A 27945-nucleotide genomic window follows, 5' to 3' on the forward strand; every position below is an offset into this window, starting at 1 on the left:
GTAACTAAGGAAAGCCCTCTTTAAGTAATAATTAATAAAAAAAAAAACTCATTTGCACAGCAGCACAAAACGCACATAACCTGGTAGCAAGTATGCATTCAACGAACACACGGAAAACACAAGAATGAGTGTAAGAAGATTCATATTCGAATAAAGCATGGACGAGGAGATTAAAGTTTTCCCCTAGCTAGATAATTTGTTTCCTTATTCTTTTTGAGAGTTCAACCTCTTTGGAACAAGCAATAGGTCTAGGAAGAAGCACCACCAGTTGCAGTCTGAACGGGCATCTTGGATTTACATTTAGCGTTTCATTTGGTAGAAATGCTTGGCCAAAAACCGAGCATCGTCGTCAGAATCAGATCCCATAGTATCCATCACTTGCTGCTGAGGTGGGCTAATGAGAGGAGCGTTGCCTGCAAAAAATGGCTTAGTTATTGGCAATGGGTTGAATTTCCAATAAAATAGGAAAGAAAGGAAAGGAAAAGGAAAAGTACCTTTGACCAACGTTTTCTCTCTGCCAGTTCCTGCAATCTGTACAATGTTAAAATTAGAGTTAGCTAAGAAGCCAAGGAAAATATTATCAACACTAATCGACTTGGTTTGGTCCCATGTACGTCATAGCCCACCAGTGTTGGAATTGTTCGGCAGCCAAAGAAGTGGATTCAAAAGCAATATATCCAAAAGAGGTCTCTTAACAAATTACTCAACTATGTGATCAATTCTTTAACATACATTGACGAGAATATATACTTCTATCCTTGGTGAATCGAGCAACAACTTTTTGCCTTCTTCTTTTAGTAAAGAATTGGTACAGAGGCTTAATGACTCCATACATAAATCTCTGCCTTATGATAAAAAAATCTGCATTAACGATGTGATTATAAGTTCTTTTCTTACATTGGATCGAGTGCATCAAGCATTAGACAAAAACAACTAAAGAACTTCCATATAACAGTTGAGTTATCATCAAAAGTTTAGTTTTGCCTTTGATTTGAATCCCTTTATTTCGGATTTTTATCTTTAAATCTTTCTTTTTTCACTACGCACAAAGATTGCAGGTGGATGTAATAGGCTTGTTTTAACGTGGTTTCTGTTGCATCATGACCAAGCCATTTTAAGCAAGAAACCAAGGCTCTATTTGTTAGTAGAATGAATATTCCCCACAAGATCCTTATCAGGATAAAGCATATATTTTACTCGAATAGAGGTATACCTCAGAAAATTCAGTGGCTAATTCTTTCGAGAGTTCAACCTCTTTGGAAGCTTTTACTTCTACTGCAGTGCAACTGGTATCGGAAGAAACACCACCAACCACATTCAAAGTGGGTAGTTTGGATTTACCCTCATCCTTTGATTCAACAGAAGGCCCAGTCGATACTGGAACAGCATGACCAGAATTAGATCCAAAAGCAGTTATTTCTTGATGCGGAGGTGGGTAAGTTGGAGAAGTGCTAGCTGCAAAAAAATGACTAAGTCCATCAGCAAACAGCCAAATTTCAAAATAACCAGGGAAAGAGCAGTAAGGAAAAGGAAAAAAAACCTTTAACCAGTATGCTCCCATTGCCAGCTCCTGAACTCTGTACAATGTTAACATTAGAGTCAGCAAACAAGCCAGGGAGAATATTTTCAATACCAATTGAACTGGTTTGATCCACATACGAGGCACAGCGGTACTGGAATTCTTCAGCGGTAATAGAAATGTAATAAATGACAACATATTTTCAACTGCGGTGCCACTTATTTTGAAGTTTCATATAGTTGTCAGAGTCTCGAGGAAGATTAAAAGCCGCTTTAAAGGCAATCCTCTAATCGGCTGACCAAGAATTTATCTAAGGAATACTCTGCATTTGCCTATCGTACTAAGTTTTTTGAAAGGTTGTCGACCATAAATTTTGTTGTCTTTTTGCAATCTATAGGAATGTTTATTGCCTAATCACTCTGAGAATTTATTTAAATACACAAATTTCTCAATTATGTAAAAGTATTCTCTACATATAATGATGATGGTACTTCTGGTATTGTATGAATACATTCATCAATTTTTGGGCCTTCTACTTTCAAAGGAGGGTGGGTATTTTCAAAGAAGGCAATGGAATGGTAATTTTCTATATGTTATTTGCGAGTGACTATGCCCCTAAAGATTTGTATTTGCATAAACCATGAATTTTACTGGAATCAAGTTGTACCTCAAAATATTCATTGACTGATTCTTTCGAGAGTTCAACCTCTTTGGAAGCTAATTCTTCAATCTCAGTGCCAATGGTACCGGAAGAAACACCATTAACTGTAGTGACAGCGGGTAGCCTTGATGTACGCTCGTCTTTTGATTCAATATAAGGCTTGGCCAATACTGGAACATCATCATCGGAATTAAACCCAACAGCAGTTATTTCTTGTTTCTGAGGTAGGCTAGGTGGAGATTTGCTACCTGCAAAAGATGACTAAGTTTGTCATCAAATGGCTAAATTTCAAATAAACAGGGAAAGAAAGAAAAGAAAAAGGAAGAAAAACCTTTGACCAACGCTCTCTTGTTGCCTGCTCCCGAACTCTGCAATGTTAACGTTAGAGTCAGCAAAGAAGCCAAAGAGAATATTTTCAATATCAATCAACTGATTTTGATCAATCTAAGAGGCCTAGCACCTCTGGAAGTCTTCAGAGGTGATAGAAATGGATTAAAAGCCAACATATTAAAAACTCTGGTGCCCCTGAGTTTGGAATGTCATATAGTGGTCATCAGTAACTGAGAAAGTTTGAAAACTACCCTCAGGGCTTTCCTTTAATCAGCTAACCAAGAATCCATTGGGAATACTTTGCATCAGGCCAACATATAGTTTGGCACTAATTGCTATGGGTTTGAAATCATTGACCGATAAAGCACAAACAATGAGAGATAGATTACAGGTGGCATATAAAATGGTTTATGAAGTACCCTCCACAAACTTGCCTATTGTACAAAGTTATTTGAAAGGCTATCTCCCACTGATTTTTTGTCTTCTTTTTGCAACCTATAACAATTATCATTGTCCGGAAATACAGAGAATTAGTGCATTAATTATATATATGCAAAAAACTGTCTAACGTGTACTGATGGTGGTATACTTCAGTCAATCGGTGAGATTGAAGTTCCTTTTTTTGGGCCTTCTATTTTCAGTGCAGAGCTCTCTTTTACATATCAAACCCTACGGAGAAAGGGTCTGAAGGGGTGAAGTTCTTGTGCTTTATCCTCAAGGTAAAACACTTCTTGTAACTAGGTTTATTGGATCTTGGCCTAGCCATAAAAACCAAGAAATCAAGGGATGACTATTTTTAATTTGTTACTTGAGTGAATATTCCCCCTGAAATGTATTGGGATAAAGCATAAAATTTAGTGGAATAAAGTTGTACCTCAGAAAATTCATTGACGACTACTTTTGATAATTCAACCTTTTTCGAAGCATTTTCATCATTGAAAATACCATAGGTGTCGGAAGAAACAGCACCTACAACAGTTGGAGTGGGCAGCTTGGCCATAACCTCATCTTTCGATTTAATAGAAGGCTTATCATCGTTAGAATCATATCCAATTGCAGTTATTTCTTGCAGCTGAGGTGGGTTAGGCAGAGATGCGCTATCTACAAAAAATGACTAAGTTCATCAGCAAAAGGCTCAATTTGCAACTAACAGGGAAAAAAGAAAGGAAATGGAAAGAACCTTGGACCAACATTCTCTCGTTGCCAGCTCCTGCGCTCTACACAGTGTTTAACATTAGAGTCAGCAAAGAAGCCAGATAGAATATTTTCAACATCAACTAACCTAGTTCGATTAATGTAAAAGGCCCAACAATGCTGGATTTTTTCAATGGCAATAGACTCAGAACTAAAAACTATACATTTACGACTTTGGAGCCACTACCAAGTTTGAAGTTACATATAGTTGCCAAAATCTAAAGAAAAATTAGAAACTATCCTCAAGGCTTTGTCGTAGTTCAGGAGAACACTCTGCATCAGGTGAAATTGACGCACAACAAAACTGACAAGATATAATTCAGCAGCATTTGCTATAGGTGTATACCATTGACTGAGAAAGTGCAAGCACTGAAGAAAGATGGTAGGTGGCCAACATAATAGCCTGTCAGGATCACAAACATAAGCTTGCCTATTATACCTATTTTTTTTTAAAGGTTATCATTCTTATTGTTTATTTATTTATTTATTTATTTTTGCAATGCACAAGAGTGCTTAGTGTCAAGACAATCTGAGTATTAGTGTGTTGGGCGTACAAGTTGCTCAATTCACGTATAATGATGATGGTCCATTACTGTCATTGATGAATACAGCATGGACTATTGGGCATTCTACTTCAAGAGGAGGATGGGGACGTGGGGTTACTGGCTTTGTCAGCGTCCATGGCAAATTTTACTAGGCATAGCAATTGTAACCGAGAGATCAAGGGTCTAGTTATTTTGTACTTGATGCTTGAATGAATATTTCCCTGAAGATTGGCATAGTAATAAAGCAAAAATTTAATGGAAAAGAATGATCCCTCAGAAAATTCGCTGGCTAATTTTGAGAGTTTAATTTCTTTAGAACCTCTTTCTTCTATCTCAATGCCATTGGTGTTGGAAGAAACACCACCAACTGTAGGCAGAGTGTGTACCTTGGATTTATCCTCGCCTTTTGATTCAACAGAAGGGTTGGCTGATACTGGAACATCATCATTAGAATCAGATGCAACACCAGTTTTTTCTTGCCGCAGAGATGGGCTAGGCGGAGATGCGCTATCTGCTAAAAGTGACCAAGTTCAGCAGCAAACGGGTAAATTTCAAATAAACGGGGAAAGGGAGGAAATGTGAAGATAAAAACCTTTGTAAAGCGTTCTGTCACTGCCAGCTCCTTCTCTCTGCAGAATGTTAAACATTAGAGTCAGCAAAACAGGCAGGGAAAAACGTTAATATCAATTAACCCGGTTTTATATGTACAATGCCCCCCAAAAAGAATGCTGGAATTCTTCATAGGCGATAGAGATGGAACAAAAGCCAACTTATGTAAAACTATGGAGCCATTAATTTTAATGTTTCACTATTGTTGTTAAAATCTGTAGAAAGAATAAAAACTACCTTAAAGACTTTGCACAATCGATTGGCCAAGAAGCAATCGAGTGAATACTCTGCATTAGTCTAATTTGAGCACAAGTGGGTTGCTCACTGATAAACCGCCAATACCATAAGAAAGTTGTTAGGTGGCAGATATGTTTAACAAGTTATCAAGGCCACTACATAAACTTGCAGCTTTTTGAAAGCCTATGTTATGTCTAATTTCATTTGATTTTCTCAATTTGCAAGATTTCTTATTTTTTAGACATTCTGGTAAAATGGGTATTGACTATACAGTAATGATAGTATACTTCTGGCATTTGTCAATCCAGCGTACATATTTTGTCAACCTATTTTGGGAGTAGAATGAGGACGGGCAGTTACCAAATTCCAAAACTCCAAAAGTGATTATTTGCAATTTTGATAAGGAAATTTGCATGACTCGATCTAATTATCATGTTCTTTGTTTCCTTTGATGACATGCAACAAGCATTAGGCGGAAAAAACAGAAAGAAGTTCCACATAACAGTTGAGTTATTTTCTCAAATTGTGCCTATGTCTTTAACCCTTTCTTCGGCTGCATAACATTTTAAAGATTTCATGCCTAGTTATCATAAGCAGGAAATCAAGGCAATAATTAATGTCTAGTAGCTACTGGAGTCGAAAATTTGTTCTGGACCATTGCATTGGTACAAAATTATAGCTCAAAAAATTCGTCTGTTAATTTTATTCAGAGTTTTACCTCTTTGAAACCTCCTTCATTAATCACAATGCCACGGCTGCGGGAAGGAGGACCACCAACCACAGTTTGAGCGGATAGCTTCGCTTTGCCTTTGCCTTTATCTTTTGATTCAACAGAAGGAACATCATCAGTAGAATTGGATCCAATAGCAGTCGGTTCCTGCTGTTGAGATGGCTTAGGCGGAGAAGCGCTATCTGCAAAAATTGACTAAGTTCATCACCAATGGGCAAAATTTCAGATGAACAGGAAAAGAAAGGAAAGTAAAAAGCAAAAACCTTTGATCAACGTTTCCTCATTGCCAACTCCAGCGCTCTGCACAATTTTAACATCAAAATCAGCCAAAAAGCAAGGGGAAATACGTTTTATATCAATCGACCTCATATAAGCGATGTACCAGGCCCAGAAGTGCCGGAACTCTTTAGGTGCCTCTAGTAAGATTAAAAACTACCCCATGAGACTTTCCATAATTGAAGTTTCTTGCTTCTGACGGAGTGAATTCAGCATGAGAGGAAAACAGTGAACAAACTTCCAATCGAGTTCTTCTCTCAAAATTTGCTTGTTATAACCTGGTCTCTATTGAATTATGGCCTAATCATTGTAGTCCAGCTATTGAGGGAACAGGAGTTCTCCATTACTCGAATGCATATTCCCCATTCTGAGGCTGTTTAACACTCAAATACGGTAGATAAATTGTCTTTATTTGCTTTATCCATTAATTTGTGTCAGAATTTGAACATCTTATTGACCCCAAACAAAGGTGATAAGGCTATCTTGATTTATTTGTCCTGATAGAGTGCCTAGAATCTTTGAGGAAAGTCTATTAATCTCATGAAGTACTGAACCAGTTTCTGCATCTAGTTTTACTGCTGAAGCAAATAGGCTTAGAGCTTTTTCTTTTCTACTAGTAATAAAGCATCTGATTATACTATCCTAAAATAAAACATTTTTGGTATTAAAAATCTTTGTGAAATTCTAATTGTCAATACCATAATATAATTTGTTTTTCTTTTTCATTTTACCATTTATTTATGAAAACATTATTTACATTGAAGTCATATATCTAAAGTTTTCCAAACATTTTTTTTCAGCTGTTTATATAACTTATGCTTAAACTCTGGGCTAATGATTTTGATACTATCATATTTAACCAAAATTACTGTCAACTTATAATATTTATTAGACTTAAATAATAAGATTATAGTTTCTTTATCACAAAACACTGTTGTTAAGCGTGAAAAAAAAAAAAACTATGGCATCCAGCATACGAGAAGCAAATAGAATTTATATATATTTAATAAAGTTATTGTTTAACTTATAAGATCGATTTTCTAAAGGATAATGGAATAAACAAATTGGTTTTTTTTTTTATTTCTGTAATTCTAAGGGTCTGTTTGATAACATAAAAAAGTGCTGAATCTGAATTTTTTCAAACATTCAGATGTTTTGAGTGTTTGATAAATGAAAATCTATTTGCTGAACTTGTTAAGCAGTGCTAAGCCTGTGTTTATTTTTTTCAGCACAAGAATCCTAACTGAATGCTTAATTCTGATAAGAATCAATAGAATTACTTCAACTACCTTATCTTATCTACCAAATCTACCATTGTTTGTTAATTATGTTCAAAATTCTTATCTAATTAAACAACCTAATATTTTCTATCTAACAATTTTTAGTTTCTCTTTTCTCCCTTTTTAATAACTTTCACATCTTCTCCATTCTCCTCATATAATATATTTCATCTTTTATATTAATTTGATTTAAAAATAAATATTGTCATTTTCATACCTTACAATTTTAAACTAATTAAATCATAGATTCTATTTCTTTTTTGAATGAAATGATATAAGGGCAAAATTGTCAAATTAAATTTATTAAGCATTCAGCTATAAATATTTATCAAACAGTAAAAATATGTTTAGCATTAAAATTCAGACATTCATATATTTTTTTCAGTGGTCAAAATTCAGCAAATTAATTGTTTCAGTAGTCAGATTTCAGAATTCAGACTTCAGAATTCAGACTTCAGAATTCAGATTCAGTTTTATCAAACGAAACCTAAGTCTTCTATTATGCCATGTTTTCACCCCTCCACCTAATCCATTTTTGGACGAAACTATTTATCACCCAGAGTCCAGTTATGCTTTCTTTGAGTTGGAACATGAAATTTTCAATAAAATCATCAAAATTTTAACAGAAATACTAAAGATTTTGAGATATATTTCAATAATTAGAATGGCATGTACAAGATTATATCTTTGATTACTTCTTTTGCATTTCTTATCGTTTATTTTTTGTTTTGCTAATATAAACAAATTGCAATAGTAAAATTCGAACCTACTGATGATTCATAGAGTGAATATAGAAGTGGCTTTTGCTTTTGGACAAATTGTTCTAAACGACTCTCATATTTTGCTAAATGAATTTTTTCATCATTTACTTTTAAAATATTGACTTTACGTTCCTTACAAATTCAAGTTTGTAAAATTTGGCCCCAACCTAAGTTTTTTATCATTTTTTATACCCTGAATTCATCACATTATTCATACATGGTTATTTTTTTAGGGACAAAAATGTTAGATCCCATTTATAGTTAAATAGATAATCCAATCTATATTCATTTTTGCACCTAAAAAAATAAGATCTGATCCAAACTATATTCATTTTTTTTCATAAATATGTGAAATTTGACCCAACAAAAATTTATTATTGCCACTAAAAAAGTGGAATCTAAAATATTTTTTCTATATAAAAATTATTGCATGTGGGTTACATAGTGATTTTAGCCTAAAAACTGGTCGAAACTTAGGTTGGGACCAAATTTTATGATTTTAAATTTATAAAAGATGTAAAGTTAATATTTTAAAAATGAAGAACGAAAAATTCATTTAGCGAAATGTGAAAGACGTTTTAAATGATATACCTTTTGTTTTTTGTTACTTTGACTTGGGGAACTTGAATTTTCATACCAAATGAAACTTAAATTTTTGCACAAATGTTGTTTGCATGCTCTTCTATTATTTTTCACATTGTAGAGTTGAATTTGTTGATGTTTTGATGAAGTTGTTGAATATGAAGTGAAATGCCCCATTTTTTAATTAAATGGATGCATATCCTTGGAATATGAACTCTTTGCTATCTTTTTAGTGTTATTTCTGTTAATATGAGTTGTAAATAATCTAAAACACCTAATTGTTATTTTTATTTTTTTTCTTTTATTTCTATTTACATTGTGTATTTTTCTTTCGCTTTCATATTTAAATGTGTAATTCATTTTTTATTAATTTTATTTGTACTTTTGTATTTTTTATCATTAAACTATTTCACAATAATGTTATCATTTTTTTTTGACCAACCATGGGTAGGTAAAAAGTTTTGGTTAGGAAGATTTCTATGTTTATCGCCATCATCATACAAATACAACTAGGGTTGTTTAATAGTTAACCACATAAATGAAGTATAATGGATTACAACATACATAATAAACCAAGAGGGCATAACAAGAATACATTGTGCTCTCAATGGCCAAAAAAGCACTCTTAGATATCTCCCCCAATTAGGTTTAGAGTTCAAATTCTGGCCTTGATAGTTGGGAATACGATGGATGTGATACAATATAGCAATAAATAGGTAGATTTGAGAAGCCAAGTTTGAGAGTAGAGGTGATCGATTGAATGCTTTCCTATCTGTTGGGCTAAAGAATGCATCAATTGCCTTATAGGGCTACATCAATTAGGTATCCGAAGTGAGAAAGGTGTGGATCGGGAAAAAGGGAAAAAATTCATAGGATTGCTAAGGGCATCAATAAAAGCAAAGTCAACAAAACATGTATCCCAGTCAACTGCATTGAGTTTGGAAGAGATAATGACAAAATTGCAAAGTAAATCTGCCAGGGATGAAATTTGAAGCAGGTAATACAAAAGGGAGATTGACCCAGATAAGAAGGGAGAATCAATCACCAATCTGCAGCACACTTCCAATCTTGTTACCCTTCTTGTTTAAATCTTTGTTATTCATAGCTGATAGCAAACTTTGTTTAATAACATTGTTTAGTTACAGTGGTAATAAGCAATTCAATTTTAGCTTTAGTGTCAATTGATTGTTAGAATTTGTTTCATTTAGAGTAAAGAATTGACTAGATGGTGGGAAGCTTGGGGCAGTTTTGCAATTCAGTTTCCATTTGAAGTTTTGATTGTTTCATTACTTAATGTGTTTTTTTTTCTTTTAGTTTACTATTAATTAGTGTTGTTGGGATGGCTTGAATCAGGTCTTCGACCTTCGCTGAGCTGTTCGAGGGTCTCGCTGTTATTTGGTTATATATACACCTTATATTCAGTCTGTAAATAATTCTGATTCGTTCCAACCCTAATAAAATCTGATTTCTCCCAAAATTGTTCTTGTGTTCTTGTTTGTTCACTTGTTTTGTTGCATCTGTTATAACAAACTGGTATCAGAGCTCGGTTCGTGCTAGGGTTCGGATCTCGCAACAATATGTCTGCATTGAACTCAAGGTCGACAAGTTCACCGGGAGAAATAGTTTCCGTCTATGGCAGATCAAGATGCATCAAGATGCGGGCTCTGTTAAAGCAACAGGGTTTGTGGAGTCCGCTGACGAAGAAGAAATCGGATCCCGTTGATGCAAAGTTGATGAGCCTGGAGGAAAAGACTTACTTGACAATCATGCTGTGTCTGGCAGATGATATCATCACCGAGGTCGCCAATGAAGAAACTGCTACAGGTTTGTGAGTTAAACTTGAAAGTCTCTATATGACAAAGTCTTTAACCAACAAGTTGCTGTTAAAGCAACGTCTGTTCAGTCTGTGTATGCAGGAAGGTACTCCTCTTCGAGAACATTTAGATCAATTAAATACGATTCTTCTTGAGTTGCGTAATATTGATATTAAAATTGAGGATGAGGATGCCGCGTTGATTCTGTTAGTGCCTCTACCGTTGTCGTATGAGAATTTTGTTCAGTCTTTTATTGGCGTCAAAGCTACTTTGACTCTAAAAGAAGTAAGATCAGCACTGTATACTAGAGAGTTGCGCCATAAGACGATTGGTAATGTTACAGATAATCAGGCTGCTGGATTAGTTGTCAGCAATGGTAAAGGAAAATTGGGGAAAAGGAAGTCTGGAAAAAGAAGTAGTTACATGATGTCTATAACTACTGCAAGGAAAAGGGTCATTGGAAATCTAATTGTTCCAAGAAGAAGAAACAGCAGGAAAAACAACATGCTTCAGTTTCAGTTGCAGAAAAGGAAGCGGTAAATTCAGAGGAAGATCTGGCCCTAATTGTAAACGAACCAACATATCACTCTGATGTGTGGGTTCTTGATTCTAGGGTATCCTATCACATATGTCCAAACAGGGAATGGTTTACAACATATGAGCGGATAGTTAGCGAAAATGTCTTGATGACTAATAGCTTTGTCTGCAAGGCTATTGGGATTGGCTCTATTAAGATCAAGACATAAGCTGGAAACGTTGCCACACTAAACGAAGTCAGGCATGTTCCACAAATGACGAAAAATCTGATATCATTTGGTGCTCTGGACAGTAAGAGTTTCAGTTTCAGAGAGGAATGTGGAGAATTGTGCATCAGTAAACGTTCATCAGTAGCTCTCAAAGGAGTTAAGCATTGTACCCTGTACATCTTACAAGGTTGTATGCTAACAGGTTCTGCAACCGCTGCTGTTGCATTTTCTGAAGATCGCAGGTCTGATATGACCAAGTTATGGCACATTAGGCTTGGTCATATGAGCGAAAGGGAGATGCAGATTCTGTCTAAACGTGATCTTTTAGAAGGCCACAAGGTCACCGATCTTGGATTCTGTGAACATTGCACTTTCGGTAAACTACATTGTAGAAAGTTTGGAAAGGCAATTCACAGGACAAAAAGAACACTTGATTACATCCATTCTGACTGTTGGGGTCCTTCACGAGTTGAGTCTTTGGGAGACTGTCAGTACTTCTTATCCATGATTGATGATTATTCAAGGATGACTTGGGTAATCGTTATGAAGGAAAAAGGTGAAACTTTCAAGAACTTCAAGCAGTAGAAGGCTTTAGTGGAGAATCAAACCGGAAAGAAGATCAAAAGGCTGCGAAATGATAATGGTCTGGAATTTTGTTCAAAGGAGTTTGATGAGTTCTGCAAAGATGAAGGAATTGCTCGGCATCGCACAATTCGACACATAACACAACAAAATGGTGTAGCAGAACGCATGAATCAGATATTTCTAGAGAGAGCACGGTGTATGCTCTTTAATGCTGGGTTGCCAAGGAGGTTCTAGGCGGAAGCAGTAAGTATAGCCTACTTCTTGATCAATCGTGCACCTCATATAGGTATAGACTGCGAGATACCTTATGAAGTGTGGTATAGTATGTCCCCTACTTACTCAAGTTTAAAGGCTTTTGGTTGTACTGCGTATTATCATGTCAGTGAGGGCAAGTTAGAACCAAGGGCTAAAAAGGGAGTGTTTTTGGGATATGGAGATGGGGTTAAAGGGTATAGAATCTGGTCACGCTCACAAAAGAAAGTTATACTTAGCAGAAGTGTAATTTTTGATGACAACTCTATACTTAACCCTCTTGTGAAGTTTGTTGTTGGAGAAACTGCAGGCTCTGAGAAATAGGTAGAGCTACAAGTCATTCAAAATGGTTTTGAATCACAGCAGAAACTTGATGATCATCAACAACTATCTTTTGAAACTGAACCTTCTGCAGAAGTAGTCTCCAGAACCTGCTTCACCAGAAAGTTTGGTACCTATATCCCATACTGCATCAGAAACTCAGCAGCATGGTATTGCTTATGATCATGCGAGGAAAGTGGGAGTACAACCTCCCAGCAAGTATCGGGATTTTGTAAGCTATGCATTTCAGGTTGCTGAGGAGGTGAATTTTTCTGAGCCCTCCACCTACATAGAAGCTATTTCGGACAGTAAGTCAGCTCAATGGCTTGCTACAATGGGTGATGAAATAGAGTCATTACACAAGAACAGCACTTGGGAATTGGCCAAACGGCCACCAGAGAGAAAGGTTGTGACTTGTAAATGGGTCTTTAAAAGGAAAGAAGGAATCTCTCTAGCTGAGGGCATCAAGTATAAATCACATGTTGTTGCAAGAGAGTTCACTCAAAGAGAAGAAGTAGACTACACTGAGATTTTCTCACCAGTGGTCAGACACACTTCTATCAGGGTGCTATTAGCAATGGTTGCATATCAGGACTTAGAACTTAAGCAGCTAGATGTGAAGACAGCTTTCCTACATGGAGAGTTAAAGAAAGAGATTTATATGACTCAACTAGATGGATTCCATGTTCCAGAAAAAGAAGATTATGTATGCAAGTTGAAGAAATCCTTGTATGGATTAAAGCAGTCTCCAAGGCAGTGGTACAAAAGGTTTGACAGTTACATGATTGAGCTCGGCTACAACAGAGTCAGTATGATTGTTGTGTATATCACAACAAACATGAAGATGGTTCGATGATCTACTTGATTCTATATGTAGATGATATGCTCATGGCTGCGAGAAACAAAGCTGATATACAGAGTTGAAAGGTCTTCTCAGTGCAGAGTTTGAGATGAAAGACTTAGGTGCAACACAGAAAATTCTGGGAATGGAGATTTTCAGGGATAGAGGTCAGAAGAAACTTTTCTTATCACAGAAGAGCTATATTGAGAAGGCACTGTCCAGATTTGGCATGTCTATAGCAAATCCCTTGAATACTCCGAATACAGTGAATACTTAACTATCTGTTACACTCGCGCCACAATCAAAAACAGAGGTAGAGTATATGGCTAAGGTTCCTTATTCTAGTGCAGTGGACAGTTTGATGTATGTCATGGTCTGCACTAGACCTGATCTAGCACATACAGTTAGTGTTGTTAGCAGGTTTATGGCTAATCTTGGGAAGGAGCACTGGCTGCCCGTGAAGCGAATCTTTCGTTACCTGAGAGGTACATCTGATGTTGGTCTCATCTATGGAGGTGATACAGAGTGTTTAGTTACAGGCTATTCAGATTCTGATTATGCTGGAGATGTTGATAGTAGGAGGTCAATGATTGGTTATGTTTTCACTCTTGGGCATTCTGTAGTTAGTTGGAAAGCAACTCTACAACCTACAGTGACTCTGTCCACTACTGAGGCAGAGTATATGACACTAACGGAGGCTGTTAAAGAGGGAATTTGGTTAAAGGGACTAGTTGGAGATCTTGGCCTACATCAGGATCAGGTTAATGTATATTTTGTTAGTCTCAGTACAATATGTCTAGCCAAGGATCAAGTCCATCATGAGAGGACTAAACACATTGATGTCCGATATCACTTCTTGAGATCTAAGACAAGGATCAAGATGAAGAAGATTGGCACTGCTGACAATCCTGCTGATATGTTCACCAAGCCGATTTCTCATAGTAAGTTCAAACATTATTTGGATTTGCTAAATGTCCTAAGTTTATGATGGCCCTTATGAGCATTCTGATGGTACTTAAAGACAATTCTGATGGTAAGAGAAGACTCTGAGTACGTCTGGTACTTCATTAGTGCGTCTGTTACATCTGTTTCCGAGAAGATTCAGGTCAAGGTGGAGATTTGTTGAGATGTCTTAAATCAGGTCTTCGACCTTCGTTGAGCTGTTCGGGGACGTCTGTTTCTATTTTGGGTCTTGGTTTTGGACCTATTTTTGGGTCCAATCTGTTTGGTTATTTGATTGTATATATACACCTTATATTCAGTCTGTAAATAATTCTGATTCGTTCCAACCCTAATAAAATCTGATTTCTCCCAAAATTGTTCTTGTGTTCTTGTTTGTTCACTTGTTTTGTTACATCTGTTATAACAAGTGTAATAAATGTCCTCTTGGTTGAGGCACAAGACGGACATACCCAATCTTTTTCATATGTAATTTGTTACTTTTGAAACTTTAAGATTGATAACTGTTTCTAGGAGGAACACCACCGACAAACATTTAAACTTGAACATGAAGAGCAACACTGGAAATAATGCCAATACTGGAAATTGGTAGCAAAATGAGTTTTCATGAATTTCCAACCGTCAACGCATGACAAAATCAATTACCAAAGCCATCAAAGTCATGGAAAAAAAATTCGAGACATAATCTAGGAGAATTCATGAAGGAATTTGACGCCTAGGAAAATGGTTGAATCAAAAGAAATAGAGTTTCAGGTCTTACTTGATCCGGCAGTTGCGAGGAAGAGGATGCTGCGCTTCTCCCTTGTTGCTCCCCTTCTCCCTCATTCCTTTCTCGGTTCCCAGATTTCTCAATATCTTTCTCTTTATTTCTCTGAGTTTGTGCGTTGGTTGTCTGAAAACAAAATGTAGGAAATATAAAAACTTGATTTGTGGTTGTTTAGACACATAACCTCCTTATCCCACTCACCCTAGTCTATCACCACAAGAATATTAATAATGTAGATAGTGTTCTACTGATAACAAAGATAGGGGATAGTTTTTTTTAATCCTTTTGATTGAGTATTATTTCAAATATCGTTTAGAATAACTAATATATCATTTTTCGTGATGTGATGTATGTGAGATAAAAAAGTGGTTAAAAATATAAACAGGTAAATTAAAAAACGTGTTTATGATACAAGCGAAATGTTATTTGAAAAAAATTTGCAATATAAACACTCCCCTTTTTCTTTAAAAAAATAAAACTATAGACAGTATTTCAAAAAAAAAAACTTTTTTTTTGTTTTTGTTGGGAGGAGGGGGGGTCTGAATCCAAGAAGCTTTGACCATCAAGTGAAACCAAAACTCGAAAAAAGTAAAAAAAAAAAAAAATGAGGGAAGGAATAGGGGACAGGCAAGCTAATTTAGGCGGTTTTCAGTAAGTTAATAGAGAAGATGCACTGGATAAAAGAAGCTTACATTTTTATTCTTATTTAGTGGGCGAAATTTGATTTCTTCAAAATTTATCATAATTCTGGGAATGTGGGAGATCTTGTGCAATTCTGGGCGGCTTCCTTTGGTGCACCTCGCCTCCAGAAGGGGGCAATAACAGATATCAAGCTCATCCAAATTCTTGAGTTGTTGCATTTTTTCTGCTTCTGGCAAATGCATAAGCTTCCAACAGAACTCAAGCTTCAGAATTTGAAGGAATTGTAACTTAGAGAACCACTCTGGAAGACTCTCCAGTCCACCATAACCGGATATTGTGAAAAATTTCAAAGCTGAGAGATATTGGAGTTGCTCGGGCAGAGATGCAAGTTCTCCTGACCCTTCTGTCAAATGCAGAGGTTGAGTGTTGTCGACGTCTGAGATGCCACCTATTGTCAAACTTGTGAGGTTGCGACAATGTCCAATGGACAGCTTTGAAAGAGATGGTAGGCCACGTGCCTCTAAATCCTCGAGTGACTTAAGTCCAACAACTCCCTCTGGTAGGCAATCCAAACTGTCACACCAGGCAACCTCTAGCCGGCGCAGATGCTCATGGCTGCTGGTTATTACGTTTGGGAGGCGTTTCAGTTTGGGGCATTGCTCAACTTCAAATTTCTCCAGAAGAGGACAGACATGATTTGAAAGAGTTACAGGTTCAGACCACTCCACTAGACTTATCAGCTCCCTTAGTGTGAGTTCTCTTAATTTTGGAAACACTGTTCGTGCAGTCAAAGGACTGCCACTGCTGCTACTTTGACCATCGACATCTGTAAGACCATAGAATTCGGCCCCAATACTTTTGACATTGACCATCCCACTTATTTTGACAACTTTGAGAAAGGGAAGGTGCCCCAATGGTGGAAGTTGCTCACAATAGCTGCAGTCCTCCAACTCAATCTTCTCTAGATGGTGAAGTATCGGTGGCTCGCTTGTATTCTGCATCCAGGAAGGAAATGCCGTACCTTTGTAATTTTCAATTGCCAAATGTTTTATGTCCGAGTGAGGTGGAAGGTCTTCCAAAACACCCTCATCGTAGCAGTTTTCCCTCCTTGCATTCCAGTGAAGCCTTAGGCTTTCTATTGTTGATATCTTTGATATCCTTGATAGCTCTTCTTTGATGGCCTTCTTCTCCTCCTCCTTCTCCTTCTCATAGCCACTCACATTCTCAAGGCGATAAATCCTGAGACATGAATACAAATCTGGAAGGTCCGACAACTTTTTAAAGTTCTCAGTCGGATAATTGTCGTGTAAATGAACTTTAAAGCATGCTTTAAGAGATGAAGGATTGAGCACTGTTTCAGCTTGAGAAGGCAAGGCACTCAACTTGTCCAAGTCTCTGGGCTTCTCAATATAAAGGTGTCCCGGACCAATATAAAGGTGTCTCAAATTAACCAAATTCTCAAAATTCTTTGGCAGCCCTATAAGATCATAGAGTCTCAAGATTTGCAAATTGTAGAGTGTTGAAATTGTATCTGGAAGTTCTTGAATTTTGGTCTTCGAGATGTCCAGATAATATAGAAGTTTTAATTTGCTTATTGAAGCTGGTAACTCCTCAAGCGACCAATCATCCACAATTAAGACACGAAGAGAAGTAGCGTATGCCAACAAGTCTCCAAGAACTCCACTGTTCACCCACCGCAATGTTCGAAGCCTTTTACACTCGTTCTTCGAGGGTTCTGAAACGGATACTTCGCAATTAATCACAGATAGATGTACACCAAAATGATCCGTTGCAACTTTTTCCCCCTCCATAATCGAGCATTGATATTTTGATAAGGACAAAGCAAGGTCATGTAAAAGATCATGCATCTTGTAGAATTTTTTCCCATCAACCTCATCTAGTTCAGCATCCTGCAAAATTGATGTCCCCACTAAAATACCAAGATACTCGGCTCCTAAATCTTCCATACTCAAATTCCTTCCTTGCGGTGGATTAAGCAATCCTTGTGCCGTCCAAAGTTGTATTAGTTCATCCTTTTCCATGAGAGAGCCTTTTGGGAAAATAGAGCAATAAAGGAAGCATTGTTTTAGTGATATTGAAGGCAAATTATCATAGGACAACTTTAGGACATCATCGACAAATTCAGAACCTGGTGCTTCATTTATTGCTAACTTATCCCAGTCTTCAATTTTCCTGTAGCGTGCGATACTTGCCATTGCTTTTACAGCCAATGGAAGACCTCCACAACTATTGACTATCGTTCTACCCACTTCCTCTTGTTGTTGGGTCATTCCTCGCCCACTTCCTTCAATTACTATTTGCCGAAACAATTTCCAGCAATATTCCTCTGGCAGAAAATTTACCTTATAGGTTGAACCTGGTTTAAATAAATCAGCAACTTGTTCTAGACGAGTGGTTACCAGTATTTTGCTTCCTCTAGAACCACCAAGCTTTAGCAAATACTTGGTAAATGAATCCCACATACTGTAATCCTGTTCCCAAACGTCATCAAGAACAAGCAGATACTTTTTCCCTTTCAACCTTTCTAGTAGCTTCAGTAAAACTGTTTCTATTGACATTTCATCAACGGGGTGGTGGGTTAAACTCTCTAACATATGTTGCAAAATCCTAAAAGTATTACTCTCTTTCGACACGCAGATCCAAATTTTCACATCGAAATGATACATCACGTCATCATCATTGTAGACTACTTTAGCAAGGGTAGTTTTTCCGATGCCCGCCATGCCAATTATGCTAATGAAGGATAAATCTGGATCATTTCCAGCACCCAGTATCTTTTCTTTCAAGTTTAGCAAATCAGCACCTCCTACCATAATTTCTGACCTTGCACAAAAAGAATCAGTTTCCCGACGTCGGAAATGATCATGTTGTCCACTTGCATTGGCCACATTTATTTCCGAAGCGCGACGAGCTAATCCTTCATATTTCGAGCCAACATCTTTCAACCTATGACTCATCTTTCTGTTTCGGTTGGAGGCAGAAAAGAATCTGCCTACTTTGTCCAGCTTCACCTTCGGCCGGCGGGCTTCATATGCAAACTCATCGAGCAGATCATCCAACGGGGCAAATAGCAAGTTGATCTCTTTGAGCCAGCTCCTAACTCCAGAAAGATTAATGCGCGTCTCAGCGTCGAAGATAAAGTGGTTTATCGTTGTCAAACTACGGATCAATTTGTCGAGATGACCTTCAATACCCAGTTTAGCTGCCATGCCACTAAATTCTCCATCAGTGAATGATTCTGCCTTTCGCAGGAGCCCCTCCACATTAACAAGTCCAACATAAGGTTCAGCTTCAGTTGCAGCCATCTTAATTTCTCCCAATAACTGCTATCAGGAGTGATATTAGATGTTACCGACAACAAATTAAGAACAAGTACAAGTGAACTGCACGCACAAAAGGAGTTCTGCACTTTGCACCATTTTGAGTGCTTGGAGAGAATCGGTCAGCCAAAATTTGCAGCAAGATTGGTAGTATAGATATTGGTAGCTATCTTGGCAGTTTAGGACAGAATAGAAAAGAAGAGAAGATAAATTAGGTGAAAAAGAAAGAAGATAAAAAAAGACGTAGAAGATATCCCTAAACTTGGCACAGTGGGTGATTTTATAACTAATACAAAGGACTTTTATCTCGTATTAAATGAGACTACAAATTTAATTTAGAAATGCTATGGGTCAATTTATAACTTGTTGAAGCTAAAGGGTCAAAGTGAAATACCAAAAACTAATAAGTCATCAAAAACAAATCAAATACCTCTGTTTTAAAACTCGGATCGGGCCGGCCGGTCGAACCGATTGAACCAGGAATCGGTCAGATAGTCGGTTCGAGTCATATTAAAAAACCGGAAATTTAAAACCAGGTCAAAGCCGGTCAAAAATTGGATTTGACCAGGTTTGACCGGAAAAAAATCGGTTTTTCCGGTTCAACAATAATTTTTTTTAAAAAAATTCAAACTTTTTAATATTATGTTTTGACCCCCTAAATTGTTAAAATTTATTGATATACCTCAAATATTTGATACTTTATAAGTATTGTCCTAAAATTTGATGTTATTTTTCAATTCAATTCATAATTTTAATTCTATACTTGTTAATATTTATTAAATAATATAAATTGCTACTTGATTGTTCTAATTTCTTTGTATTTTCTTGTTAAATATATTTGAAACATCAAATATATATGAATATACCTTTATTAATATCAATATATTATTAGATATTATATATATATATAATATTTTAATTTTTAAATAATTTTTATTTATGACATCATCCGGTTCGACCCCTATCGACCCCCGGTCAAACCCATTGACCCCTGACCCCTGACCTCGACCGAGTCACTATCCGGTCCAGTTCTGAAAACATAGTCAAATACTTGAAGCTAATCTAATCTAGTGGTCAGTGGTCAGCCGTCATTGTTGCTTTCTTACCGTCATCTCCCTTGTTCTATTTTAACAGGTTTTTCATCTCGCAAACCGAGCAGCTCACAAGCACTTCGTGAGCAGCCTAATCAAATGCCCTTCTCGAGCTGTTTGAACCTTTTCTCAAGTTCAATTCAAACCTCAAGCTTTTCATAATCTCGGTTTAAGACTCCAATTCCTTAAAGCCTAGGCCTTTGCCTTTGTATACGGCTAAATATATATATATATATATATATATATATATTCATTAATCATTAATCGTTAACTATGATAAAATTATCGTGAGTTTTGGCACCTTGAGTGTAAGTATTACTGTGTTCTTAGTTTTTGTTATTCTAATTATACTCTTATTAATTGATGATGGAAGTTTCATACTATACTCTTATGATTTATGATGATTGAAATTCATCATAGAAAATAATGGTTGATGACAAGATAAAATGTTACTTAATAATTAAATTCACTACATTATATCATACCATATTGATTCAAAAAGGAAAAAAATTGAGTTGAGAAACATTGAGCATGTAGATGAAATAATGAGTTGTATATATCCAATTCAGAAGAAGATGAAGAATTTTGTATGTTGCACCCAATGTCTCAATTTGATTTTAGTACTATGAGTTTTAGTTAGTTAGGAGTGTAAGCAAAATTTGGTTCTAGTTTTTGTGATACCAAAACTACTTTCTTCTCCAATAATTAGAAACATTTTACTACATTTCAATGATAATCAATAGCAATCAATATGATTCTTGATAACGGTTACAAAAATTAAGCATCTCTTTGAGTAATGTGAATTAAAAATTTAACACTCATGTTAAAAGATAGTCTTATAACTGAAATAGCACTATGGATTATTTACAAGTCAAAATTAGTAGTAAAAAAAATTAAAAGAATCTGGACAAAGCTGAAAAAATCATAATATGGCATAAAGAATGATAAATATTACCCAAAAAATTTACAAAATTCAATTCAAATGTCGTAAGAGAGAACATTAAGGTCACTTGAGTCAAATAGATTTACAAAAATATAGATATAGATGTAGATATTTTGATACTAAAAGTATCATCAATTTTAGACTTGAGTGTTAGCAAAATCTGGTCTTAGTTTTAGTGATGCCCAAAGTACTTTCCTCTCCAATAATTAGAGTAATTGCATTTCAATAACAGTCAATAAAGGTGCTGGTTACAAAAAACGAAGTAACAAATATGAATTATGGTGACAATTAAAATAATAAAGCACTTCATCTAAAACTATCCCTTCCATTTTACTTCCAACTTATCAGTTAATGAAAAATTCTCTATTACCGACAATTCCAATTCCAAGATCGTCAAAAAATTTAATATGGATACTAGGGAAAAGGTGATCTTGAGACAAAAAAGTTATCGTTGCTGATGCTTAATTTGTTTTAGAGAAGTAGGGAAGGCGAACTAGTAAGCAATTTGAAGTCATCTACAAGACTGAAAGAAAAGAGAAAAGGAGAAAAAGGTTAGATTAATGTCTCAAATCACCTAATTATCTATAGACATAATGTACGATTAGATGACTTATCCGACAAAATTGGATATAAATAATGAATGTAAAATAAATGATTTAGTAGACCATGTGATGCTATTGCTAAAGTATGATGGTTATTAATAATATCTAAAAAAAATGCTACATTTTAAGATAATATAATCATGTGCTTTGCACATGAAGTATTAGTAGTGTGTGTGTCGTCTATATACATGTGTGTGTGTAGACATATGCACACACACATATACATACACATATATATATGTGTGTGTACACACATTTATTTATATTCAAAATCTCCAATAGTTTCAAGATCAATTCTTGTTTAGGGATTTGAGTTTGACTAAGGTGGCGTTTGGTTCGCACATCAGAATCGGATTCGGACTCGGAATCGGATATCTTGGATTTGGAATGAGGTCATTCATTCCAATGCATTTGTTTGGTTCAAGTACCTGGAATGTGTATCATTACTATAGTTGATGTTTGGTTCATCGACTCTTTCGGAATGGAATATAATAAATATATTATAAACCACATCGTAAATGATAGTTATTGGCTCTTTATAAATGGGATATAAGAAATTTTTACTAATTAAATTGATAGAACGGTTATTTGGCGTATTTTGCACTGTTATTTTGTCCTAATTTTGGCTATTCACGGTACTAAGAATTGAAATTTCACTCATATTCGATATTTGTGTGAATTGTAGGTGATAGGCATGAAAAATGATCTCACGGGGTAAATTTCCAGAAGACTTTTCGTCTCAGGGCGTGGCCACGCCTTAGAAGGTGGACGAAACCGAAAGCCGGACTGCGGTCCACGTGAACCGCGAGAAGCATGGGATAAAAACTCCAAAAGGCTAGCTTTTGAATTGGGCCAGACGTCTGAGAGTTCCTGCGGCGGCTATAAAGAAAGGAAAAAGCAAGATTCAAAGCATCACTACTCTTAGCCTTAGTTTTTCTTTTTCTACTTTTCTGAGGGGAAGATTTGTCAGACGCTTTTATTTTTCTTTTGTTTCTTCTGCGGCCGAATAGGGTCAGACACAGAAGACTTTTCTTTCCCTTGTTTTTGGCGTCTGCGTCTGACTCCTTTGCTTTTCGCTTTCGAATTTATTCAACTTCCGTTGGTTTTGGCATTGAACTTGGGGAATCCAGTACGGACTCCTACGCAGAGTCAAGCGAGACTTTTCATTTTTTTCCATCTGCGCTACTTCACCAATCCAGATTCTTTGATGTTTGCGGGGATGAAATCAATTAAATTGCGTGAGCTTGACATGATGAGAAGCGGCTAATTCCCCCCTCTACCCAAAGGTTGGCGCAAGGGCGCGGTCCATCACATCTGTGAGATCTAACCGAATCTTCATTATTTCTCCCAATTTATTGTTATTCGTGCGTTTCCTGAATTAATTGTTCATGGGTATTTTATTAATTGAATATCAACGGCTGGGTATTTGATTTAATTTAATAGCCTACTGCCACGTTAATTAAATAGAATCCGTAATTGTTCATTTAGTTAACACCACGTGGCAACCACCATAATTGGTTTTATGATGGGAAAACACAATATCTAATTTAAATAAACCCTCTTAGCGTGTTTATTGGTTAGGGTTGGGTTCTTCTAGTTTTAATGCAATTGGGTAATTAAATTCCTACGGTCGTACCTAGGGTTGTTATCTGGTTAGAGAAGCAATCAATGGTCGTACCTTGACTGTCGAAAAAGTAAGGAAGAACTGGTTGTCAGAGCTTATTGATAACTATAACCAACCTAGCAAGGAATAGATGAAATATCTTTGCATCGATGATCATTTAATTGGACCGTGCCTGAGCAGTTGATCCTTTGGGTAGAACTTTTATCAATTGCTATTTTTATTGAATTGTGCTTTGTGAGTTAGTTCTGAATTTAGTTCGCTTTATTTTTATTTTACTTTTATTCTATTTATTTATCTCCCATTGAAAATCCCCCAATTTTGTTCTACTAATTTGGAAAGAACTAATTTCCTACCCGCTCCCTGTGGAATCGACCCTACTTGTCATTGTATGCAAAATTAATATTTTTATAGACAAATCCGGTATATCGGATCAAGCAAACTCTTCGGGAACATGGTGAATCAAGTAACCCATTGCACACCTAGGGTCCCTGCTCCAGTACTTGGATTTGTTCTATAATTATTTAATTGAGGTGGTAATTAGGACTTTTTAGTAATTATTATTGCACAGGTTCGGCACCTGTCAATTTTTGGCGCCGTTGCCTGGGAGTTGGCGTTTGGATTATTTGTTTCTTTTTAAATTCAGTTTTTATTTTATTTTATTCTTCTTGGTATTTTTGCTAGTTTATACCCCGTTCTTCTCGCACAGGTGAATTGGTATACGATCTTGAGGTTGAGAATGCAGCGCGTAGGCGGAGGCAAGAGACCAAGAGGCAAAAAGAAGGGCACTTATTTGCTGCAAACGAGTTAGCGGAAGACGAAGTAAGCATGGTCAACACCCAAACATTGAGGGAGCTGGCTGCCCCGGAGCTGACTCACCAGCCCTTATGCATCACATTCCCCACTTTGGCTGAGAATACTACTTTCGAACTGAAGTCGGGGTTGATTCACCTCCTACCTTCTTTCCATGGCCTCTCTGGCGAAGAACCCCACAAGCACGTCAAGGAGTTCGAGATAGTTTGCTCTAGCATGAAACCTCCTGGGGTGACTGAGGAGCAGATAAGACTTAGAGCTTTCCCCTTCTCTCTCAAGGATGCAGCAAAAGATTGGCTATACTACCTACCAGCGGGTAGTATTACCACATGGGCATAGTTAAAAAAGAAGTTTTTGGAAAAATTCTTCCCTGCATCCCGGGCTGCGAGTTTGAGGAAGGAGATCTGCGGCATTAAACAATATCCCGGTGAGTCCTTGTATGAATACTGGGAAAGGTTTAACAAGTTGTGCACTAGATGCCCGCAGCATCAAATTAGTGAACAACTGTTAATCCAATACTTCTATGAAGGGCTCCAATCAACCGATAGGATTATCATTGATGCTGCGAGTGGGGGAGCACTTGCAAACAAGACACCGAGGGAAGCGTGGGAGCTCATCGAAGCCATGGCAGAGAACTCCCAGCAATTTGGTTTACGTGAGAGCAACCCTCCCCGTAGAGTCAACGAGGTAGAGACTTCATCTATACAGCAGCAACTGTCAGAATTGACGTCTGTTGTTAGACAATTGGCCATGAGAGACACACCGCGAGCGAAAGTGTGTGGAATCTGTACTAGCATGGACCACTGCACGGACACGTGCCCCATTTTGCCAGAGGACGGGGCGGAACAGGTAAACATGGTCGGAGGCGTGCCCGCGCCCCGCAGACAGTACGACCCGTACTCTACTACGTACAATCCGGGCTGGAGGGACCATCCCAATCTCAGTTATGGGAACAGGCAACAAAGTTCATTTCCGAATCGTCCACCAGGATTCCACCAGCCATGGCAACCAAAATCTCAACCCTCGTCCTCCAATTCAGGAAGCTCCCTGGAGGACCTAGTCAAAAGCCTAGCCACGACTACTACCCAACTTCAACAGGAGATCAGATCCTTGGCCGCGAATACCGCGCAGCTCCAGCAGGACACCAAAGCTGACAAGAAGGACCAAGATGTTCGAATAAGCCAACTGGCAACTGCCATCAACCGCTTGGAGTCCCACGTTTATGGGAAACTACCATCGCAACCTGAGGTAAATTCCAGGAATGTAAGTGCCATGACGCTGAGGAGTGGCAAGGAACTGGAAGGGCCTAAAGTGGAAAGTTCAAAAAGCAAAAGTGAAGAGGAGATAGAGAAAGAAATTGAAGAGGAAGGGTGTATTCGCAAGGATCCTAAGGTAACCTTTACTTCTCCGCCCACTATTAAATCTAACTTACCTCCTTTTCCTTGTAGGTTGGAAAAGACAAAGAGGGCAGAAAAGGAAAAAGAAATCCTGGATGTATTCCGCAAAGTTCAAGTAAACATCCCCCTATTGGACGCGATCAAGCAGGTACCCAAGTACGCAAAGTTCTTGAAAGACTTGTGTGTTAACAAAAGAAAGCTAAGGGGTGATGAAAGAGTGATGGTGGGAGAGAATGTATCAGCTGTACTTCAAAGGAAACTCCCACCCAAATGCGGAGATCCAGGTATGTTTGCTATCCCCTGTAAGATTGGTCATTCTAGTATAAAAAATGCCATGATAGATTTAGGAGCTTCTATTAATGTGATGCCTAAGTCAATCTATGATTCCCTAAATTTAGGACCTTTAAAAGAAACGGGGATAATAATTCAATTGGCTGATTGTACATGTGCTTATCCGGATGGGATAGTTGAGGATGTTTTAGTGCAAGTAAATGGATTAATTTTTCCTGCTGATTTTTATGTGCTTTACATGGATGATAGAAGTGCCCCAAATCCATCACCCATTATATTAGGAAGACCATTTTTGAGTACTGGCCAAACTAAAATTGATGTTAGTAAGGGTACTCTCACGATGAAATTTGATGGAGAAATAGTCCACTTTAATATTTTTGATACAATGAAACATTCTGTTAACTCTCATTCTGTGTTTGCTATGTATACCACTAATCCCTCTGTGCAAGAATTTTCTAAGTTTGCTTATAGGGGTAAATCCAAGGTTGCTGCGAACAAGTCCTACAGGATGAAAGCAATTCATGAGGTAAACATGGAGAGAAAATTTAGGAAAAAAGTTACACTCAATGGCCATGTGGATCCTGGAGGAGGGCCACCAATTACAAGGAAAATTCAATTACATCTAGGCCTGTCAATCGGGCCTAATGAGTCGGGTTTTGATGAGTTCAAGCTCAGCTCATTTAATTTGAAACATTTTCGGGATTCGGGCTATGAGTTTCGGATTCGTAAATGTGAAGCTCATACTTAACTCACATAATATTCGGGTTGTGAGCCTTAATCGGGTTTAGCCCAAACTCACTTATTACTCCTTAATTTTCTTAATATAATTACTATAACTATAAGTTGTAAAACTAATTTAACATTTACAAGACTATAATATTAAAACTAAACATGAACAAATAATAGTTCTTAAAAAGTATATAAACCAAAAAAATTTTCAACAATATTTATATTTAATCCATTTAAAATGCATGAAAAATAGTAATAAAACATGCGATCATAAGCCAATACATCTTTAAAAGTTGAAACTTTTTTTTATAATCTTGTGATTTAAATCCAAATATGCTTGATGATTTTTGTGTTTGTAGACCAAAAAAAAATCAACCAATAATATGCCAATACAAAAATTTACTCAACCAATAAGAAAAATTAGAGATTTAGTTATGCATTACTAATATTGACTCTCAAGAAAGCTCATGAAAGAGTCTTTAGATGTATTTTTGTGTTTTGTAATTTATATATATATTTAGTATTTCGTAAAAATATATTTGGATATATAATTATATATAATATCAAAATATAAATATTATATATATAGGTAATTAAAGGGGCGGACCTATATCGGGTTTGAGCCTAATAAGGCCCAAGCTCAGCTCACATTTAATTCGGGCCTAATTTTTAGGCTCAAACTCAGACCGGCTCACTAAATGATCGGGATCATCGGGCTTTCTGTAGGATCGAACGAGCCGAGCTCGGGCTGGCCCAACCCCATTGACAGTCCTAATTACATCCAGACTAAAGAGTGGTGCTATGTCTAGCCAAAGACATTAAAGAAAGGCGCTGCTTGGGAGGCAACCCAAGACTTCTTTTGTTTTAGTTTTCTTATATTTTTGAAGTTTTTGTTAAGTGTTAGTGTCATTTAGTGGGTTGTTATTTTGTGACAGGAAGTTGGCAGTTAGGCATGCCCACACTAGGTCATCACACCTAAGGAATGGAGTTTTGGAATTGACGGTCAGACGACTATAACTTCTAAGGCGTGCCCACGCCTTCCAACTCTTCCGAAAAAGAAACTTCAGTCTTCTCCTTCCTGTTGGTGTTGCGTCCGCCGCCACCACACCACCTTGTGCACGCAGCCGTCTCACCTCCTCCGCCTTAGTGTCTCACTTTCTCTCCCCGGTAGTCAGGGAAGTTTCTTTTCTTTTCCCCTAATACTTCATTTGTCTTTTCTACATTGAGGACAATGTAGGTTTTAGGTGTGGGGGGATTAGTGGCTTCCATTATTTCTTTTTTCTTTGTTACTCAAAAAAAACAAAAAAACAAAAACAAAAAAAAAAACAAAAAAAATGAAAAAAAAATGAAAACATTGTAGTTAGGCGGCTTTTTGGCTATTTCTATGCTTGTTAGTATTATGGCATGTTGCTGTGATGAATGACACAATCAAAGTGAGTGGGTATGTGGTCGAATATACTAGCTGT

The 27945-nt window shown here is 36.9% G+C and overlaps 2 protein-coding genes and 1 non-coding gene across 5 annotated transcripts; 1 reads left to right on the forward strand and 2 right to left on the reverse strand.

Moving 5' to 3' along the window:
* Positions 1–67: 67 nt before the first annotated feature.
* On the reverse strand, positions 68–18987 carry LOC140037615 (disease resistance protein RGA2-like). 3 transcript variants are annotated; one of them, XM_072082183.1, is made up of 14 exons: positions 15702–18987; positions 15004–15135; positions 6089–6125; positions 5814–6007; positions 4842–4878; positions 4636–4760; positions 3691–3727; positions 3385–3611; positions 2512–2548; positions 2187–2428; positions 1541–1577; positions 1214–1455; positions 495–531; positions 68–413 (listed from the first exon to the last, which is right to left on the reverse strand). In XM_072082183.1, exons 1-14 carry the CDS (start codon positions 18975–18977, stop codon positions 301–303), a joined length of 4773 nt encoding a protein of 1590 aa, XP_071938284.1. In that variant the 5' UTR covers positions 18978–18987; the 3' UTR covers positions 68–300. The 3 variants fall into 3 exon arrangements, with proteins under 3 accessions (XP_071938284.1, XP_071938283.1, XP_071938285.1); XM_072082182.1 differs by having other exon boundaries at positions 4636–4763; XM_072082184.1 differs by lacking the exons at positions 68–413; positions 495–531; positions 1214–1455; positions 1541–1577 and having other exon boundaries at positions 2229–2428; positions 3480–3611; positions 4636–4763.
* A 5090-nt stretch (positions 18988–24077) lies between these two features.
* Positions 24078–26498, forward strand: LOC140037784 (uncharacterized). The gene is made up of 4 exons (XM_072082905.1): positions 24078–24378; positions 24592–25310; positions 25608–25743; positions 25858–26498. The coding sequence occupies exons 1-4, from the start codon at positions 24078–24080 to the stop codon at positions 26496–26498; spliced, it is 1797 nt and encodes a 598-aa protein (XP_071939006.1).
* LOC113736161 (small nucleolar RNA R71) lies at positions 24450–24556 on the reverse strand. Its single transcript, XR_003459651.1, has one exon. It is a non-coding gene; the product is annotated as a small nucleolar RNA R71 (small nucleolar RNA).
* Positions 26499–27945: the final 1447 nt, after the last annotated feature.

This window comes from Coffea arabica, chromosome 3c (assembly GCF_036785885.1).
Source record: "Coffea arabica cultivar ET-39 chromosome 3c, Coffea Arabica ET-39 HiFi, whole genome shotgun sequence".
NCBI classification, from domain to species: domain Eukaryota; kingdom Viridiplantae; phylum Streptophyta; class Magnoliopsida; order Gentianales; family Rubiaceae; genus Coffea; species Coffea arabica.

Bases quoted from the DNA above. Each gene is read 5' to 3' on its own strand.
- LOC140037615 (XM_072082182.1), bottom strand. From the start codon at position 18,977: ATGGCTGCAACTGAAGCTGAACCTTATGTTGGACTTGTTAATGTGGAG. The intron at 4,764-4,841 runs GTTTTTATCTTC...GGTCACTTTTAG, and splicing joins TGACAGAACGCTTTACAAAG to CAGATAGCGCATCTCCGCCT. The intron at 414-494 runs GTACTTTTCCTT...CATTTTTTGCAG, and splicing joins AGAGAAAACGTTGGTCAAAG to GCAACGCTCCTCTCATTAGC.
- LOC140037784 (XM_072082905.1), top strand. From the start codon at position 24,078: ATGGTCAACACCCAAACATTGAGGGAGCTGGCTGCCCCGGAGCTGACT. The intron at 25,311-25,607 runs GTAAATTCCAGG...GCGATCAAGCAG, and splicing joins AACTACCATCGCAACCTGAG to GTACCCAAGTACGCAAAGTT. The intron at 25,744-25,857 runs GTATGTTTGCTA...CCCTAAATTTAG, and splicing joins ACCCAAATGCGGAGATCCAG to GACCTTTAAAAGAAACGGGG.